The sequence below is a fragment of the Ischnura elegans genome, chromosome 1 (genome assembly GCF_921293095.1).
Source record: "Ischnura elegans chromosome 1, ioIscEleg1.1, whole genome shotgun sequence".
NCBI classification, from domain to species: domain Eukaryota; kingdom Metazoa; phylum Arthropoda; class Insecta; order Odonata; family Coenagrionidae; genus Ischnura; species Ischnura elegans.
The window spans coordinates 65,307,613-65,325,983 of record NC_060246.1 but is presented as its reverse complement, the minus strand read 5'-3'; the positions used below and the strand labels follow the sequence as shown (position 1 = coordinate 65,325,983).

Below are 18,371 nucleotides of genomic sequence, written 5' to 3'. Positions count from 1 at the left end.
TTCTTGCACTCGTTTTGGGCAGATCTGTTCCCTGTTTCCTCTATAGAAATAGACGCTTCATCTTTATGCATAGCCCACCTACCTCTCCCTGCTGAACATTTTCCATTTTTTACACTGCTCATTCATCCCAGTTTTTCAAATATCCTTCCCTTCCGTCTGTAGCACATTGTATATTTCCCTGCATCACACTTTCTGTATGGCTTCCTTTACATTCTTTCACCTCATTTTCTCCACCATTTCCTCATCGTTACTTAAGTGATCCACGGTTACCAAATCCTAATGAGCGATGTATAGTCAACACTTGAGGTGAAATACCTATAAAATAAAATATTTATTGATAAATATGTTTTTTCCTGTTTTTTTGGGATAAAAACGTCTCCGTCTATGGAGTATGTTAATAGAAACATGGTTAACAGCCCTGTTATCATAATGATCATCGCATTTTACTCCTGCATACAAAGATTCCGAGGATTGGCTTGGAAGACGAATTTAAATGATCCACACATCAGCGATTCTCTAGATCGACGTTGCTCTTTCACTGCTACGTTCAGAATGAGATCCGCAAGTATCTAGGCAGGGCTCCGCAACGAGGGACCTCCGCACCGAGCGCTCCACCAGAATACGGCAGTGGCGGATTCATATAGGGTGCGCGCCCTCCCTCCCCCCTTGCGGGGCTGCCCACATGTGCCAAGCACGGCCTTGTCTCTCCTTGTGTGGGCATATGTGGGGTTTGCGGAACATTGTAGAACCACAATTGTAACTTTTTTTATCATTATATTATGAGATGTAAAAAGTTGCAACTGATGTAAATACTTGTACATGCGTATAATCAGTTTAAATATGTAACTTGATTACTTTTCATTACGAGAAAAGTATAGGTAGCTCAAATTATCTTTCGCGCCCCCCTTGACTTTTTTCTGTATCCGTTACTGGAGTATGGGAATGTCTCCCCTGAATTCCCATAAAAACTCATCTAGCGAGGCCGGTCCACAACAGGGACTAGGCCGTGCTTGGCACATATCGGTAACGCCCGAGGTAAAGATTGTCCGCAGGAAGTAGTAGTAATTATGATTACGAGGTAAGACGCGAAGTGACGGAATTCCCTTCAGCACCAAGTGTGTATGTAGTCTTGCACGCAGGCAAGCATTGCATATTGCCAGCACAGAAGGCGAGAAGGGAATTAGTGCCACCTCGATAAGGATATTTTTAGTAGCCCTCATTTTCACAGATATTTTCGCTCAACATTGAAGTTTACATGAACGATGGAAATGTTGATACGGTTTATTATGAAAATAAGAGATAACATAATGGATAAGAAAGTTTTTCTGAACGATATCACCAATCAGCTAGGCTTAGGTTCCACGTCTCATCGTTTCATCAGCGAAGACATATTTTTCCTACCTCCCCGATATCTTATTTAAATTCTTTCTTTATTCACGGAATCTTTCGAAGAAAAATATCTGACAACCGCCAATATAAATACAAATAACTGTTCGTTTGTCCATATTTACTGGTTTGAACTGTGCCTAAAATATTAGTAAAGAGTGGAGTATGATATGGAGTGTGGCCTGGATCGGAACCAGGACGATGAAAAAGTAGGACGAGAAGAGACTGGATCAATTTTAATAATAATGAAGCTAATATTTATGTTTTCCATATGCAATTAAAATACATCTACTGTTCATCAAAGATATGTATAAAATTGAGCTACTACCTATCACTATTAATTCCCCCTTCCGAGGCTAAGAATTTGACATAGTGAATAAGAATACTATCACGCGCTTCCTTGTGGTCCCAGCTGAATTAGAAAAACCAGCTGGAGCCTATCGCATATAGTACACTAAGCACTATTGGGGGAGAGGCAATTTGGAATCATTGAATAAATACATATTATTGTATAATAAAGTATTTGCTACGAATAACTTGTCTTTTTCATTAACTTAAATCACCCTGCATTATTATATGTAACTTATAGTGACGTTCCATAGCCTTCATTACGGTCCATGCGATCATGGTCATTGATAGCCGTCTCAAGTGTTAGCAAATTTCTCAAGTTCAAGGATTTTTTTTCGTGATTGAAGAAATTTTTTAAATTGGTTTTCTGCGGTAGCTATGGTGCACGTAATAACAAAGCCACCTGAAGGCAACACATTCATTTGCGTTTGTAAATTATTAAGGGTATTTAAATTCGTTCTCCGTCAATATGTGACTTAAATTTAAACAATTTTTTGCTGAAACTTATTAGTGTGAGATCTTCAGATTCAAGACCACCTTACCAGCGGGTATTATGAAGGTATAGGTGACCTAGGAAAACAAAATGGATTTTTTAGATATTGTGCACAAAGCAGAGAGCGCGTTGTTTGGAAATTTAGCAAAAGTTCGTGAATATCCAAACGATGACGTCGAAATGGAACTCCTAGAAGTAGAGCAGTACACGCTCGACTCAAAGCTAGAGGTATTTGAATTTAAATGTTTATAAGGTTTTTTAATATTTCGCTACCACTATTAAAATTTGATCATTTTTCCGCATACTTTTTAAAGAAAAATATTTTATTTTGCCTTTTAGTTTGTATAAGATCTTTTTTTATTGACCTTCTTGGCTTGTTACAGGTGATAAAAGAAGCGTTGTACGTATTTGCTCGAGGTTTTACTCCATCACGTCCTCTGTTACTGAAGATGCACGAATTGTATTCATCTGCTGTCGCGGTGCGAAACAAGAGGCTTGAGGAATACATTGAATTGTCGGTAAGGATTAAAATCGCATTTGAGCTAGTTTAATATTGTTTGAAAGTGCCTATTCATAAATATATCAACTCAAGAGATCCAGTGCGTCTATTTATAAATGTGCCATGATATCGTTTTAAATATCAACAATTCCATTCATTCTGTTTTCAAAATGTTTGTCTTAAATTAAGTGTTACGGCGTCTTAAAACATTCATCGATTTTAAATATGCCTTGTCAGACTTAGAGTACAAGCAAAGTTGTTATATGATTTCTTGAGTAAACTATAAAGTTTACAGAAGTACTTCAATGGAATCATATGACTACCAGTCTGTTTGAGAAAGGTGAGTTGAATGAGTAGGAGGGGATATATGAATGAAGGAAAAGCTTACGGATTGGACCGATTTTTCGTTATCAGTATTTACGTAGGGACCAATCATTTAGTTGATAGTTGATTGGGGATTTACATCAAATCGTTAATCTTCTTTTCAGATACATTCTTCCATCTGAGAGAAGAATTCCATGGAGAAAAACGGTTATTTTTAGAAGCTTTATATTATTAGTACCAATCGTACTACTTCGAAGCCTTCACCATCATCATTAGTCAATAATGCTAAGATTGGTTTGATGCAGCTCTCCATTTCTCTCTCCTATCCGCTAGCCTTGTCATAGCGACGTATTTCTTCTCTTTTACATCCTTTATAACCTGTCCTATGTAACTCATTCGGAGCCGTCCCTTACCCTTCTTCCCTTCCGCCTGTCCTTCTGCGATTGTTTTTATCAAGCCATCATGTCTCAAAATGTGGCCAACTAAGTTGTCCCGTCTTCTGCTCAAGGTTCTTAGAAGACTTCTCTTTTCTCCCACTCTTCTTAGCACTTCCTCGTTACTTACACGGTCGATCCATTTTACCCTCATCATTATTCGGTAGCACGACATTTCCAATGCTTCTACTCTTGACTTCTCAGCTGCTGTCAACGTCTAAGCATCGCTAGCAAGACAAGTAAACTCACTAATATCGCAGCTAACCTCCATATCTAGAGGTTGACCCACCATTCGCAACCCGGTGGGCGCACTCGGTGGCTTAAAGCTCAGCCGCGAGTTTGAAGCCTTAATTCAGTTATTTTAGTCAGGGGACAAACACTTATAAAAGCCGTGCATTTTGGTATTCGAGCAGTCACTATTCAACGCTAAGCACATTTTCTCTTTAGAGGACATTAAAAATATATCGTTCATCAGATGTATCAAATTGGATACCAATTAATATAGATAATCCCAGGAATATTTTGACAGAAAACCCGTTTTGAGAGTTGGAATAGTATTGCTAGAATTTAAGGAAAAAAAACGATAATAGTAAAGGGAATAGTAACTCATCACGTCATTCACAATTTAATGCTGATTTTTGAATACAATAAATTTTCGTTCCCCGAATGTATTGAAGACATTAAAAATTAGATGGATTCTGGTTTTGACGTCAAAATGTTGCGACATGCCAAAGGAGCTAAGATGTGTGAAAAATCATAATTTATTCCGTAGTGGAAAAATACAATGTTGGCTCAACCTTGACCCAATTCCATTATTTTGAATTTTTTTATTACGTATTCTATAACTCATTGCTATAGCGCAAAGGTTGGTTTGTATTAGTAAGGTCAAAGCTCACCCCAGTCCAAGGCACAGTCTTGTGAATGCCGCATGTTCAGGCTTCAATCAATACCAATGCACAATACCCACTAGCATAGGCGGATTTAGGGGGAGACTCGGGGGCACGTGCCCCCTCCCCCGAGACGCTTATAAAATAGATAAGATTTTTAACACAGTTATCATTACGTTCATTTTATTTTGTGTATTACGGAGCCTCAATCATTTACTTTATTATTAATATCTTTCATATCAAAATAAAGAGACTATTTTCTACAGTAACTGTTGCATTTTTTTAAATCTTAAGCATGAGAAAACCTGTCAGACACTTACCCCCCCAGAAAAAATCCTGGATCTCCCCTGCCCACCAGACCACTATGCTTCCGATATATAAGCAAATAACTTAATCAATGCGTTCATTTTACTCTCCACAGCGGGCTCTCTTGGGCATACCACATATTAGGATAGATCCCATCACCTATTTCCAGAGGAAGAGTAAAGAAAAATGGAAACAATTGAACCAGGAAAAGATGGAGTTAGTTTCTACCGTCGACTTAATGAAAGCGGCCATAGAACAGTTGCAAACTAAAATAATTCAGGTTAGTTCTCTATAATCTGTTTGATCTCGGAATGTATGTATGTACGTAAAAAATGGCAATCAGTAAATCACTAAGTATTCATGAAATTATTCTGGCGTTTCTCTTACAATCTTGTATCATTCATTGCTCAAAACTCATGCACCTAATTCAAGGAAATATCAGCCACATAAAAATGAATTTCTTCTAAGCATTGGTAATGATACTAAAATTTTCTTTAAAAGAAACACTTAAAAATGTGTGGGGTACCCATTCTTTCTGGTATCAATCCTACTATTTTCTTAACTGTATTCCTTGGTATATTTTTTTAAACGTTGGTTCGCAGCTAAATTATAAATTGGAGAATGATGAAGCTCAGATAAAAATAGAATACAAAGCAAGAAAGTCCGCTCTTTTGGAGGTAGAGAAGATCAAAGAGGAAATGAAACGTCAGATAAAGAAAAGGACTGACATGTCTCGGAAAAAACAGGGGAACGCTGATTTGGAAAAAAATCAGAGGAACACACTCAAGGACTGTTCTTATCTGAATAGGATGGATTTTTCCAAGCGAAGCAAAGATCCAATATTTCTGGAAGAAGAAATTGATGTTTGCCAGTGAGTTCTGAAGCTATTGCCAATATTTCTATTTATATTATCACCAAATGAGATCGTCTTTGTACAAAAAACCCAGCGTTTGTCCCCTTTTAATTCCCATTCTAAATATTTTAGGATATATTAACTATTCCAAACGTTAAAATTAATTTTCTTGCTATCTTTTTTCAATTAAATCGACCTTGAGGAATCAAAGCGACCAATACTCCAATGCTATATTGAGTAAATTTTCGTTAAGTCGATTGAAGTGCGCCATATTATTTCCGCTAACAAAACCTTTGTAGAAGAAAATGGTTAGCTAATCAATCCTTGATAGAATGATTAAAAAAATGGGTTCTTTGTTAAGCCAAAAATAGTGGGAAGAAGATATTTTGGGAATATTTACCCTAGTCTGTCGTCAGTGCTTTGAAGCATTTTAGTGCTGAAAAATGCGAAGACCTCTGAAATTCATTAAGTTATTGACTATAGCAAAAGTTTTCTGAATGCTTCACATCCATGACACCGAAAACTTTAGGAGAGCTACTTAACCCAATTTAACGTGGTTCGTCGTGTGACCAAAAGCTTTAGCTGCCATTAGCCTAACATGAGGGTGAGCTATCGTCCACAAACTTATGTAAAGGTTTAATGGCAATAACTCCTCGATAGAGCGCGAATAGTGGATGGAAGCTCCCATTTACATGGCTCTGGGTGATAAGGGGCTTTCCGTAAACACAAGCGCTTGGACCTTCTTATCTTGAGTCAAGTTTAACGTAATTTTACGCTTATCTAATTTCAACAAATTTATGCACACATACCCATTTAACTCCTTCTCGAGTCCTCGAGGTCCTCAAAGCCTTTCACACACAAACCCGTTCTATGGAAATAATGCGCCTAAGCGACAAGAATGGGCATTCATTGATTTATCCCTTACATCTCAGTGGACTAGCACATATTTCTTCCATAACCCATCTGCTACTTGAAATAAAATAATATTCATCTACTTATTCTGCCTGGATTCTGTGTTCCCACATCTCATTGAAAGCCAAACGTAATTGTATGTTTTAATTTCTTTCATGACCATTTTTCGCTCTTTGAAATTTTAAAGTTTACTATAAACTTCTATTTGCAATTTATTCTTCTTCTATTTTATTCTTCATTATCAATGATATTCAACGTAAAAATAAATATAAATATTCAATGTTTCCAATTGAGTCAGATTAACCAAGAGTAGATTTCTTCACGGAATAAAAATTTTCTTCTCTTAAATAACTCTACAGGTATTTATTATTTTAACTCTACAGGTCTCCACTCTTGCGAAGTTGTCCCAATCTCATGTATTAATTTAACTCTACCGGTATTTTTTTATATTTCATTAGTTAGAGACAATCTTTCGAAATCAATAAAAATGGACTGCATTTTTATTTTCTGTTAATTTCAAAAAAGTCATATCGTAATTTGCGGTATGATAAAAATTAATAATCGACTGCATAGTTCTCCTGAATTTGAATTTCAATCTTAGATCGTAAAGAGGTTATATATTAACGTAATTTTTGCGACAAAACGATATGAATTACGTCATAAATCCACGTTCCATGCGAATGAAGACTAGAGTGTCTTGTAGAAAACTGCGGCTCTGGACAGACGAAAAAAACGATGCGAGCGTCTCGGGCTGAGAATGCATGCAATGCAGGCACTCACCGCGTAATATTAGGACGATTCATACCTCAAGTATCACCCTGATAACTACTTGAATGCTTGTCCGCAGAGAGCTCGGTACAAATTTAATGCGGGGGGCGCTGGCCCTCCCTTGCGGTCGTAATGTGCGGCTCGAGGGACTGATGACTGAAATGAGTGCTCACTCGGGTGTACGGCTTGTAGCTAGTTCCGAAGTTATCTCATCTTGCGAAGTTGTCCCAATCTCATCATGCGCTACCGACCATTCCAAGGCGTTTATCCACTTATGCGAGGAACCCATTTCGGCCTTGTCCGATGCAAATACTGCGAGAATTCGGAGGGACGAGTTCCGCGAGCCTCGCCGCTGATGAGTGCGCGCGGCATACCGAAACCGGGGTCGGTTGTACTGTCAAACTATTCATGCAGAATGCACACACAGTCGCGGCTGAAGTTTGACCTCTAAGGCGAAAATCCTTGCTAAAGTGGTGAAGGCGAGATGCCTCCTGGTTGGCCCTCGTGTTCCTGGTTATAAAAATAATGATGAATGATATTTTGTCGTCAAATGCGAATGCATGAAACGACATAGCTGAAAAAGTTAGTGCAAACATTACAGTTTTGCTCGTGAGGTGGAAAAAATAGAGAAACGGTACACGAATATGTTTTAAAATGGAGAAGAAAGAGTATTCAGCTGTTGGCTCTTCAGTTGAGTGATGATCAACAATATTTTGGCTTCCGAAGTACAGTCGTCATTAAGCCTAACTTTAAATATGATTTCATGTTGGCATCTTATAAGAATGTTATACATTTCCATGTCATTTTAAAATTGGCCAGCATGCTTTGGGAATAACACTATTTTAAGTTTCCTTGGATATTACACTATTACTTATAGCACTATTTTTTCTGCTTTAAAAGCAGTGGCATAAGTGATAGTGTAATATCCAAGAAAACTTAAACTAGTATTATTCCCAACGTATGCTGGCCAATTTTAAAATGACTTGGAAATGTATGACATTCTCATAGGAAAATAGTGTAATATCCAAGGAAAAACTTTAAATGGAATACCATAGAGTTAATAATGACTTAGTGAATTTTAATATTGTTTTAGTTTGACTTCATCGCAATTTTTCGTGGATGAAGTTATTTATAAGATGTTTCTCTGTCGAATATGTAAAATAAGAAACCCCATCGAAATTAGCATTAATATTTTATTTAAAATTTCTTTTAATATTAAAGGTTTCTAAGATGTCCGTTAAAATAAAAATAAATTATTTAAATCTTATTCTTATTGAGGAAAAATATTATTTCTCGTTAAAACAGGGAAGCTTATTCTGAATTGGCGCATGAAATGTGCCACTTAAAGAGCATGTACTCTGATACTGTTCCACTTAAGCGCTTTGAAGCACTTGTAGAGTTGGTCAGGGCTTTGAAGAAGAAAAGAAGCGAACTGAAAGCCATCATTGAGGCTCTGAAGGAAGAGAAGCAAAAGCTAGAAGGTTTGATACGAAATGTTTTAGACATTTTTCTATAATTTAAACATAAAGTTCAAAATTTATCATATTTTAAAGTGATATAAATCGATTTAATAAATTCTTGAGCTCCCTATCTTTGCTTTGAATGACAAATGTTTATTCCGCCAAATTTTTTAGGCAGTGAGCTAAATAAATCCATCACGGACACACCTCATACCTGGAAAAGCCTTGAACTGGTATCTGGTCTCATTTTATTTGTAAAGGAGTAATTATGAACAAGTCTCTCATCAAGAAGGATGAAAGAGAAACTAAGTGCTTCCACATGAAAATTTATTTACTTTTTTTCTGATGAGTAAATAAATATTTCATATGGAAGCACAAAGTTTCTTTTTCATTCATCATAATGGATCACTTTCACAAAGTTACGCCTCAAACCATATTATCTCATCAAGAGTTTTGGCCGTAATATAAACCGTAAAAATACCATTAGGTTCAAGATCAAAAGATGCGGGCAATATGAAAATTCATTGAGGAATAATGAAAGTAGTTGACGAAAAGTGGCCCTATCTTTGAAGGGATTATTAATAATGAAATTTATAATGTTTATCTACATCTTTTCACAGAAAATCTTATTATTATTTGCCAGGACAGGCAGGGCTACTACATATACAATGCCATTATTCCACCACGTGCCTGTGCGGAAGCGGTATAAACATAAATCATGCCTAAAAACTGTATGAATTGTACGCAGTATCTTTTTACTCTTTTAATGTGTCACGATTTTGCTGCTTTTTCTCGCACTAACTTTTCAAAATTATCAAGTGCAAGTCACTATTTATTGCGTTTAAGCATTTTTTTCATACGATGATTTTATTTAACACGGTATATAGTATATTCGATTCAAATTAATGAAAAATGGGGTATGAGGAAACCTCTTAAGTCCCAATATTTCTTAATACAGGTGCACATTATAGGACCCTATCACTGTCTTAACCATCTCCCTTTATAACTAGTTTACTGCGTTAATACAACTATAATTTGAAAAAAAAGCGTTATCAGGGACCATTCTGAGTTAAATTCAGATCCACACATCGCTTTCAAAGCCTTTCGGAACAGTGACTACATATTTTTCTTTCTCTTCCTACAGTGATTTGCCTGAGGAACTTCTCCACTTCATAGAATATAGGCATTCTTTGTGGTGCTAGTTACAGTCGTTCAGGGGCCTTGCTCGAAACAAAGAGTACAGTTCGGTTCTTTCCTTAACCCTCAATATTTTTTCCGTTCGTTTCCTTTCATTGAAGATTTAAATTCATATTAAGATTCGTCGTTAAGGATTTTTTCCGGGTAGGTTTTCTCACAAAGAACACACATTCAGTACTTTCCTTTGTCAAACCAGTCCATCCCAGTTTTTCCCTCTAAAATGGATAGGTTTTCTGAGAGATGCTTATATGCTGTGTGGAATTCAAGCGTGAATTTATAGTTAAAATGATTGAGCGCGCCGCTAGCTGAGCATTTCTTTTGACGGGTAGAAATATCCCAGGCGTCTAGGGGTTAAAAATGTAGTCGATACCTTAATATTGGAAATAAAATCTTTAGCGACGAATAGTAAATACAAAGTTAGGCCATCAACGAGAGGAAACAAACCGAAAAAAATGAGGTGATGGAAAGGTCAGAATCAGTGGCGTAACTAGGTGTATGCTTTGGGGGGATGTAGGGTCCTGAGGGGACGACCCCCCAAGGCGACGCGACGGGAGGTCCGAAAAATTTTGAAAAATGACATGGCGGGTTATAATTTTAATATAAATTTGGCACTTAAAATTTGATATAAATTAATTATCTTTAGCTTTAAGGAGATGCAGTTATTATTTGTCATAATTAGACAAAAGTTTTAATATTTTCTTTTATTTCTCAAATGCTTTGGGGGGATCTATTCCCTTTAGCTCCCCCCCCCCCATAGTTACGCCACTGGTCAGAACGATAGTCTTTGTTTTTAATGAAGTCTGAGAAGAACTTTTACTTGCGCCGCAAATGATGCGGGCATTTGGTGAACTTTGCCGAAGCGGTGCATTGCTCCTTTCTTAGGATTCATCTGAAGTGAAGGAAGGATTTGCGTAGAAACCTTCATTACAGTACTCGCACAAATTGAAGATGGCATTAAGCTCATTATTCACGGCACCTTATTTCCACTTATACATGCCCTTAACATGTAATGGATCGCTAGACATAAATTCTCATCGAGGCTAAGGTTCTTTTAAGTTTCTTCACACGATGCTGCATTTGCAACCTTACGGGAGCCAATTTTATTTTACCTTGTATCCCTTAGCCACTTCTGTTCTGCAATCTCTCTATCATGTTCTGGAGTTTCAATAAATGCCCCGACAATCCTTATCTTTATCTCATTAGTGGCTATGTGCTATGGCACAAAATATCAGCTCATTCATTTCCATTCAATGTATTAGTGGTGAAATTAACTTTTGGTAAAAAAAACGTATTCTCACATAGTAAAATAGGGTGCATAACATACGAAAAGAGTATGTGCCCACGAACCATCTTAATTATGTCGCGCATATTGAGGATGGAATTAAATACATTATACGAAAAAAATCTGAGGAAGAATTTTATAAAAAAACATTCAGGAAAATGTTGACACGAGTCGACTAAATATGCCGAGGTGAAATGATAGAGCAAGTTTTCAGCAAGTAATGCGTCCCGAAAAATGACCGTTTGAGCGATAGCAATGAGTCTGTCGAAGAAGCATCTCCCGAACAGCAGTGGATCTATCCGCTACTTTGTAAGTATCATGCTTCCGGAAGCCAAAATTATTACCCCCCCCCCCCCAATATCACCTTTTTCGGTCGCGCTGCGGTTGACTTCTTGTCCGATAGCTTCAGATTCATCCGTGGTGCCATCGAGCTACTTTCGATCTAAAAGTTGTGATATAGAGGCCACGTTCCATATAACTGGCGGCTGCAAGTGGATGTTACCGAAGCGACTGATTTTCCCTTGTGCCCTGCGGGGTTATTCTGTATGCCAGTGTTTGGGATCAAATTCGGATGACGTCACTGGCTTATCCAAACACAGGCATTGTTTGGAAGTTCAATAAGCGACCGCCTACGGCGCGCAAGCAAGGATCACTTTAAGGGCTCACTTAAACGGCAACGGTTCATTTCCAACGTGCCGTTGTTGGCTCGAGCAATGATTGACTCAATGAACTATTCAATTGAAGATCCAAAGGCACTCTGAATGTTGCAATTTTTCATTTGTAATAAAAAAATAACCTCCCTGAAAAATGAAGGGTGCGTTCTTCACTCTTCTGCTTTCTTTCATAATCTCCAGGTGACCGATTATATCGAACCGGATTCTCTTTACTCTTGACCAATCCTTTTCTATCATATCTCCTCCTTACTTTCTTGTTTCCTTTTATACCTTCCCCTCATCGATAAAAACCCTCTCATTCTGCACCTTATCAGTCAATGCGCTCCCCTTACCATTCCTCTACGGCAACAGGAGTTGTCCCTCTCCGACTCCATATCGTGCCTTCCTTAGCTATCTTTACCTTTTCTTCCCTCCATTGAGGCAATACAGACATTTATCGTTGTTCTGGGATCGACCAAAAATCAAGACTAGCCTATCAGAGAAAAAAATTGCAACAAAAATACAATAAAAGCTTTATGTTCATGGGATACGGCCAAAATATTGGCTTCAGTATATTTGTGGTTAAAAAAATGTATAAAATCGTATGTTTTACTTTCTTACAAATTTTAGTCGGTAAAAACACAGTTATTCAATTTATAGTTAAGCATACAAAATTGTGAAATTAACAGCCATATTGCCGTAAAATTTTCCCGAAATGTTGTACATTAACATACTACAATTAACTTTTCAGATGAAGTTAACTTTTATAGATACAAGATTTTGTAATATTTAACTTCTTTATAATTTAGTGACGGGTTGAACATCCCTAATTCAACTTTGTACATTAGATTATTTAAGGTTTTTCAATTCTCAATTCTTGCGAAAATTATAATTCCCATATCTTCAACTGTGGCTGAGCTTTCCAGTCTTTCATGCTACCCTCCGTTGCGCGGTGGAGTGAGTTTGTGGTAATATTTTCCAACGAACCCGAAGGTTATGAGATAACCTCGCGGCACCATAGCATGCATTTATGCACTGTATGGATATCGCCATTTCAATCATTCCAAATCTTTCGATCGAGAAAGAATTTGAACTATTAAATTTAATTTTACCGTTTGTGTTTTTCTTTATGTTCGTGGGTGAGTTTCGTGTTCATTTCACACTCTTTAGGTTATATTGAACTTATACCATTTCAGACGAATAATCTAAATAATACACAAAAAATTAAATAAGAAACTCACTTTCCGTAGGTTTCCGTGATGGTAATAAAATATATACTCAAAAGCATCATGTTGTCAGCCCATAGTAAATACGACACGGCTCTCTCTATATATCCAATTGTTCTTTTCTTCGTTTCACCGGTGTCTTCGACGACTAGCTCATCTTTAACCTACCTCCCTCAGCTCGTATGGTGTAAGGACATTCGAGTACTCTATTCCTCTCTCTCCGAGTCTCTCCATCCTGCGACCATTTTCCTGCCCTTGCCGCCCTCTGCCCCAATTACGGACGTCTGCCACTCGTCGGGCGACACCTGGTCTTGCCTCTCGCCACGGGTCGACTCTCTGCCGGATATCCTGCCCGACGTTACCTTCGCCACAGGGGCGAGTTGGAGCCCTCTTTTGTCCTTCATACACGACTTCGAGCTTTTAAGGCTGGATACTGGTGAGACCTTGAGAAATTCTTCGTCCTAATATTGTACCCGTACTTGAGGGTCATTGCGGATTGGTTGACGATTCAGGGTCTCATTCACTCACAAGCACACTAACCGTGTTTTCTTGAAGCTTAATCCTATATCGTGCAGCTCCTGATATCCTTTGATATTCATGTGTAGGCTTCCGCAGGTTGATGTAAGCGAAACAAAGTTATTTCCTTGCGGATAAACGATGTTTCCTTTACATCATCTTCACTTACTTCCATTTGTGGGACGATAATTTCGCGGGCATTGTATTCGGCTTCTTCAGGTCAGTGAAGTGATGCTTTTTGAAGAGATACTACGATAGCGAAGTGATACTTTGATATTGACACAAAAAAATAGACAAAAATCAAAATAAATGGATTTTTGAGGTATTTTCCTCAACGGACTTGGATGTACACACAAAAATGGGTTGCGACCTCGGAATTTTGGGCGACCTAAGATAAACCATGCTGTTCAGGGGCGAACAACAGCAAAACATGGGAAATAAACCAATTCGCTAGCAACCCACGAATGGTCGTGTTGTATCCCCGATAACGCCACTGTGTAAACAAGGACCTCATCGGAAAACCGGTCACGTAAGTGCGCCACAAGCGAACAAGGGTAGTTGCGTGTCTTCACAGGATCCCGTTGACGTTGGGACGAAGGCTCGGCAAGTAGAGGAATGGAAGATAACTCTGGCATTGACATCTGGACGCTGCGTCACTGTGCCCTTCGATTCTCGAAGATATATGACCACCGCACGGCTACCTTCAATGGCGTAACGGAAAGGAATTTTCTTTACGCGCTCATTCGAACAAGGTTGATTCTCCATTGCACGCGCACCAATGCCATTCCATCAGTATTATGTGACTCCTTGAACCTAGAAAGATAGAGGAAGTTTTTTATTGCACTGTTTCCCTCAGCTTAATTGATGATTATATATTGCATTAATATTGGCTTGGAAGCTTGAGGGCATAGAAATAACTACTATCTTCCACATGGAGTTACATGATGTAGAGAAATTTCAGCGGTTACAGATAACCTAACTAATCAAGCACGTTATAAAAACGTTCCCACGTTAGTTTCAGCGAAGTATTAACGAACTGAAAGAAAACTGGAGTTTGTGTTGGTTAGTTACTCTACAGGTAATCCACCAAATGCTTTTAAAAATTTCAAACTTTCCGGTATGTTCCCCCGTTAGCATTGACCTTCCCTCTTTAATTTACTTTAAGGCCAATTACCTTTCATTGTATGCAAAAATTCTATACTATTTCTTTCCCTTACGAGCTTAACTGACATTCTACCCTCTAAAACAGTCATAATTGATTGGTGTTCAGGGAAAAAGCTAAAAGAAAGAGCAATATGTATGGATTTTTTGCACTACCTTTACGGTTAAATTTGTCTGATATAAACTAAAACTGTAACATAATTTTTAGATGATAGTAATATGATTTGAAGGATAAGCACTTGAAAAAAATCCGAAAGAGTATTAGGGCGTTAGTCTAATGTAGTTTTATTGCATGAAAAAATGAAAATTTGATTCAAGTTTGATTCGCACAAGATTCATGGGCTTCCCATTCAAGGAGTAGCTGATTTTGGACGCCGAAATTTTACGTATATATTTAAACAGATCAATTTTTTCGTCAAGATTTTTTAACTCAAAATCAAAAATTTCATTCAGCTACCATTTACAGAAAGTATTAACTCAAACATTTGATGAGCATAAACAATCACACACCACATTCAAGTAAATTTCCGTAGCTATAGCCGTACCAGGATACGTATACGATGTGAATTAAGTGAAAATTGCATCCACATTAATTGCCATGGAAAAATATTCCCCTTAACTGTGCCTTAAATTATCATGGATTTATAATTTTACGAGCCACAGCCCAAACCATCACACTATCCAGTATTGATTCCCTTGGAAACTAACTTAAAGGTCACCGCAGTTAAGGCGGCAGGTTTGAAATCAATCACATAAAAATTTGGTGATTGGATGAGTGTATTTCGTGAACGAATTTCGATTCACTTAAATAATTTTATTCCATTTCAGAGGAAAATGAGGATCTTCGACAAGAAAAGGAAGACCTACTGGAAAGAATTGATGAGCTCGAAAGTGGGTCTTCCATGTTAGCCACCCACTGGAGGAGGTAGAGTTGATTCCACTTAAATCTAGCGCAAACATTCCATTTAACATTGTAAGACTACACAAATTTCACTGGAGTGTTCAACGCTTATTTTTATGCCCAAAACTAATATGAAAGCTTTGGTCTGCCATGATTTCGTGAGAGGCTTTGCTCAATCCATTTTTGAATTCAGAAAATAAGTGCCATAAGTAGTCTGTTTTATTGATGCACACAAAATTTCTACCGACAGGTGTGGTGAATTCATCCCTGGTGGCATTGAGCGGTGGCAAAGGCTGACGAACCGCAAGAGTAATGTTGAGAAGCTTGAAATATTAGCAAAAGAGTTGGAAATAATGTCCGTGGCATCTAAGTATTACGAGGACAACGTCTTATTCTTAAATGATTCATTTAATAATGCCACATTTGAGTAATACTGTACGGTGTACACAACATGTCTTCTTATTATGTTTTTAAAATTCAGGCGATGGTGTTCAGAATGAGCGGTACCTAATTATGTACAGTGATATTTCTATTACCAATGTACCTCACGTACTTGTAACAAGTGATAACTCATTAATAATGTTAAGTTTTAATCCAAGTCATGCCACAAAATGCCGCATTTCGTTCAATGGAATAAAAGAAACGAAAAAATAAGTTAAAGGTTTAGGTTTATTCCTTGTATACTTTGGTTTGAATACATCGTTAAACGAATCGTTGACAAAAATAATCAAGCAACCATTTGGGCTTTTCCCACGCTTACAAAAATTGCATGCTGCATATTGGAATGGATTTTATCTTCTTTTTGGTTAGATATCAGAATAAAAAAGAGCATTGTGACTGCATTGAAATAAAATTGAAAAGATTTTTTACGGAAACGTTTTGAAGGTTTAGCTGACTCACAATGCCAGGAATTTTTTTTTATGTTGGCAGGTCACATCCCTATTAAAATTGACTGGCCAAATTGCGAATGTCAACGAAAATTGCACCCGTTCATACTTTCAGTGAAAAGATAATTCTGTTTGGTATCCTCCTCTCATCTATACCCTTAAGTGCCCTGGGCCCTTTTGGAGCTTATTCATCATTAAAAAAATTAATTAACTTATGTACCTGATAGCTTTTCAGTTTGCTTGTAATGTGATAATATAGTCTCCACTTTTTATTTTATTCGTCGAAATTATGAGTTATGTGAAATAAAAAGTAAAATCCTTGTCAAATCCGAGATATGGAGAAATAGAGGTGCATCGTTGTTTGGACCAAAAAGAACTCTCTGCGTGTGACTCGAAAATGATTAATTTTGAAATTACGTGCTGTATTGGTATTTTTAAAAATTTCGTTCACTGAAACAAAAATTTTGGACATGTTGAAATTGCAATTGAAAATTGTACTCACTTGAATTTTTTATGGAAAGATCGAGGAAGTTATTATTTCCCGGCAAATTACCGATGGAATAAGTTATCAAATGACAACGCTGCTACAAAATGAAAAACATATTTATCGAGGAAAAGGAAACTGTAATTATGGGTTAAGTATACAGGAAATACCACACTAGGAACATTCAGCTGATATAATTATAAAGATTCATTCATGAATGAACTATTGGCGGTATTTAAAAGGAAAAATAAGCGAATTCCTCATGAAATAACGTAATCTGGAGAATTTTTGAAATATAACGTTGTTTCTCGAAAAGAATAACGAAAATTACCAACGCTATCATCATGTTCTTGATAAACTTTGGGGTTTATAATGATATGTTGGGATCTGACCTCTCGTTAAGATCTTTATGGCAAACGATCGGTAACACATTCACCATCATCAGATCAAAGACTCATCTAAATCAAACTTAGATATAGAGATGATTTTTGAGTACTTCGTTGAAAATTTTTGCCATGAAAAGTTTCACCCGGTGCCTCACCAGATAAGAGTTTCACTCAAACCATTTCATTATTTCTTACCCCAGGTTTAATATTAACAATTTGTCAATCGCAATAACATATTTATCCAATAAAATGCAAAATTTTAGTGTAGATATAAGGTTTACCTCGCTTTATATCTTCCAATGCAACTTAACAAAGTCGTCTCTTTGTTCCGAGGTTGACATTTACATTCCACCCCCTAACACTGTTTTAAGCACCCCATCCTGGCTATGTACTCTCTCCATGCATTCCTTCTGTCTCCTCCGTATCTCATCTAGAAGCACTCTCTCGCCACCCACCATGCCTAGCACTTCGTCGTTCCCTCTTTTCTTCGTCAAATCTGCCTTCTCCATCCTTCTCCAGACCCACATCTCGAACACTTCTAATATTCTCTTGTCCACCGTAAAGCGCTGCGTTCCAAATCGGACTCTTTACTAGCCTCTTATTCGACATTCTTCTTGCTCATGAACGCCTCCTTTGTCAACGCATTTATCTTCTGGTGTCCTGACTATTATATCCGTTGTTCTTTATTAAATTTTTTATTTTAATTTATCGATTTAAACATTTTTAAATTTAAAATGGTCCGCTGGAATTTTCGTGCTATAGATTTAATCATAATTTATTTTTTGCTGGGAGGATGAATGATAACATAGAATTAATAAGATATTATAAATGTGGATAAATAACAACGAATCTATGCAATAACGAGGGTTTCAACTATAAAAATAATTTTATGCACAAAAATAAAGAATTTAAAGTGCGGAAGGAAATAACCAAGGACATCATGGAGCATTATGTACTTTCATTAGTCTTCCGTTAATTTATCTCAGTTAATAACTTTGATGAATTTTA

The 18,371-nt window shown here is 37.2% G+C and overlaps 1 protein-coding gene across 1 annotated transcript; it reads left to right on the top strand.

Moving 5' to 3' along the window:
* The first annotated feature begins 2,132 nt into the window (after positions 1-2,132).
* On the top strand, positions 2,133-16,260 carry LOC124162353 (translin-associated factor X-interacting protein 1-like). Its single transcript, XM_046538867.1, has 8 exons — positions 2,133-2,247; positions 2,289-2,455; positions 2,611-2,745; positions 4,793-4,957; positions 5,280-5,548; positions 8,516-8,691; positions 15,534-15,630; positions 15,857-16,260. The coding sequence occupies exons 2-8, from the start codon at positions 2,318-2,320 to the stop codon at positions 16,035-16,037; spliced, it is 1,161 nt and encodes a 386-aa protein (XP_046394823.1). The 5' UTR covers positions 2,133-2,247; positions 2,289-2,317; the 3' UTR covers positions 16,038-16,260.
* The last annotated feature ends 2,111 nt before the right edge of the window (positions 16,261-18,371 follow it).

Coding starts and splice junctions, on each gene's coding strand:
- LOC124162353 (XM_046538867.1), top strand. CDS start 2,318: ATGGATTTTTTAGATATTGTGCACAAAGCAGAGAGCGCGTTGTTTGGA. Junction 4,958..5,279: donor TGCAAACTAAAATAATTCAG/GTTAGTTCTCTA, acceptor GTTGGTTCGCAG/CTAAATTATAAATTGGAGAA. Junction 5,549..8,515: donor GAAGAAATTGATGTTTGCCA/GTGAGTTCTGAA, acceptor TCGTTAAAACAG/GGAAGCTTATTCTGAATTGG.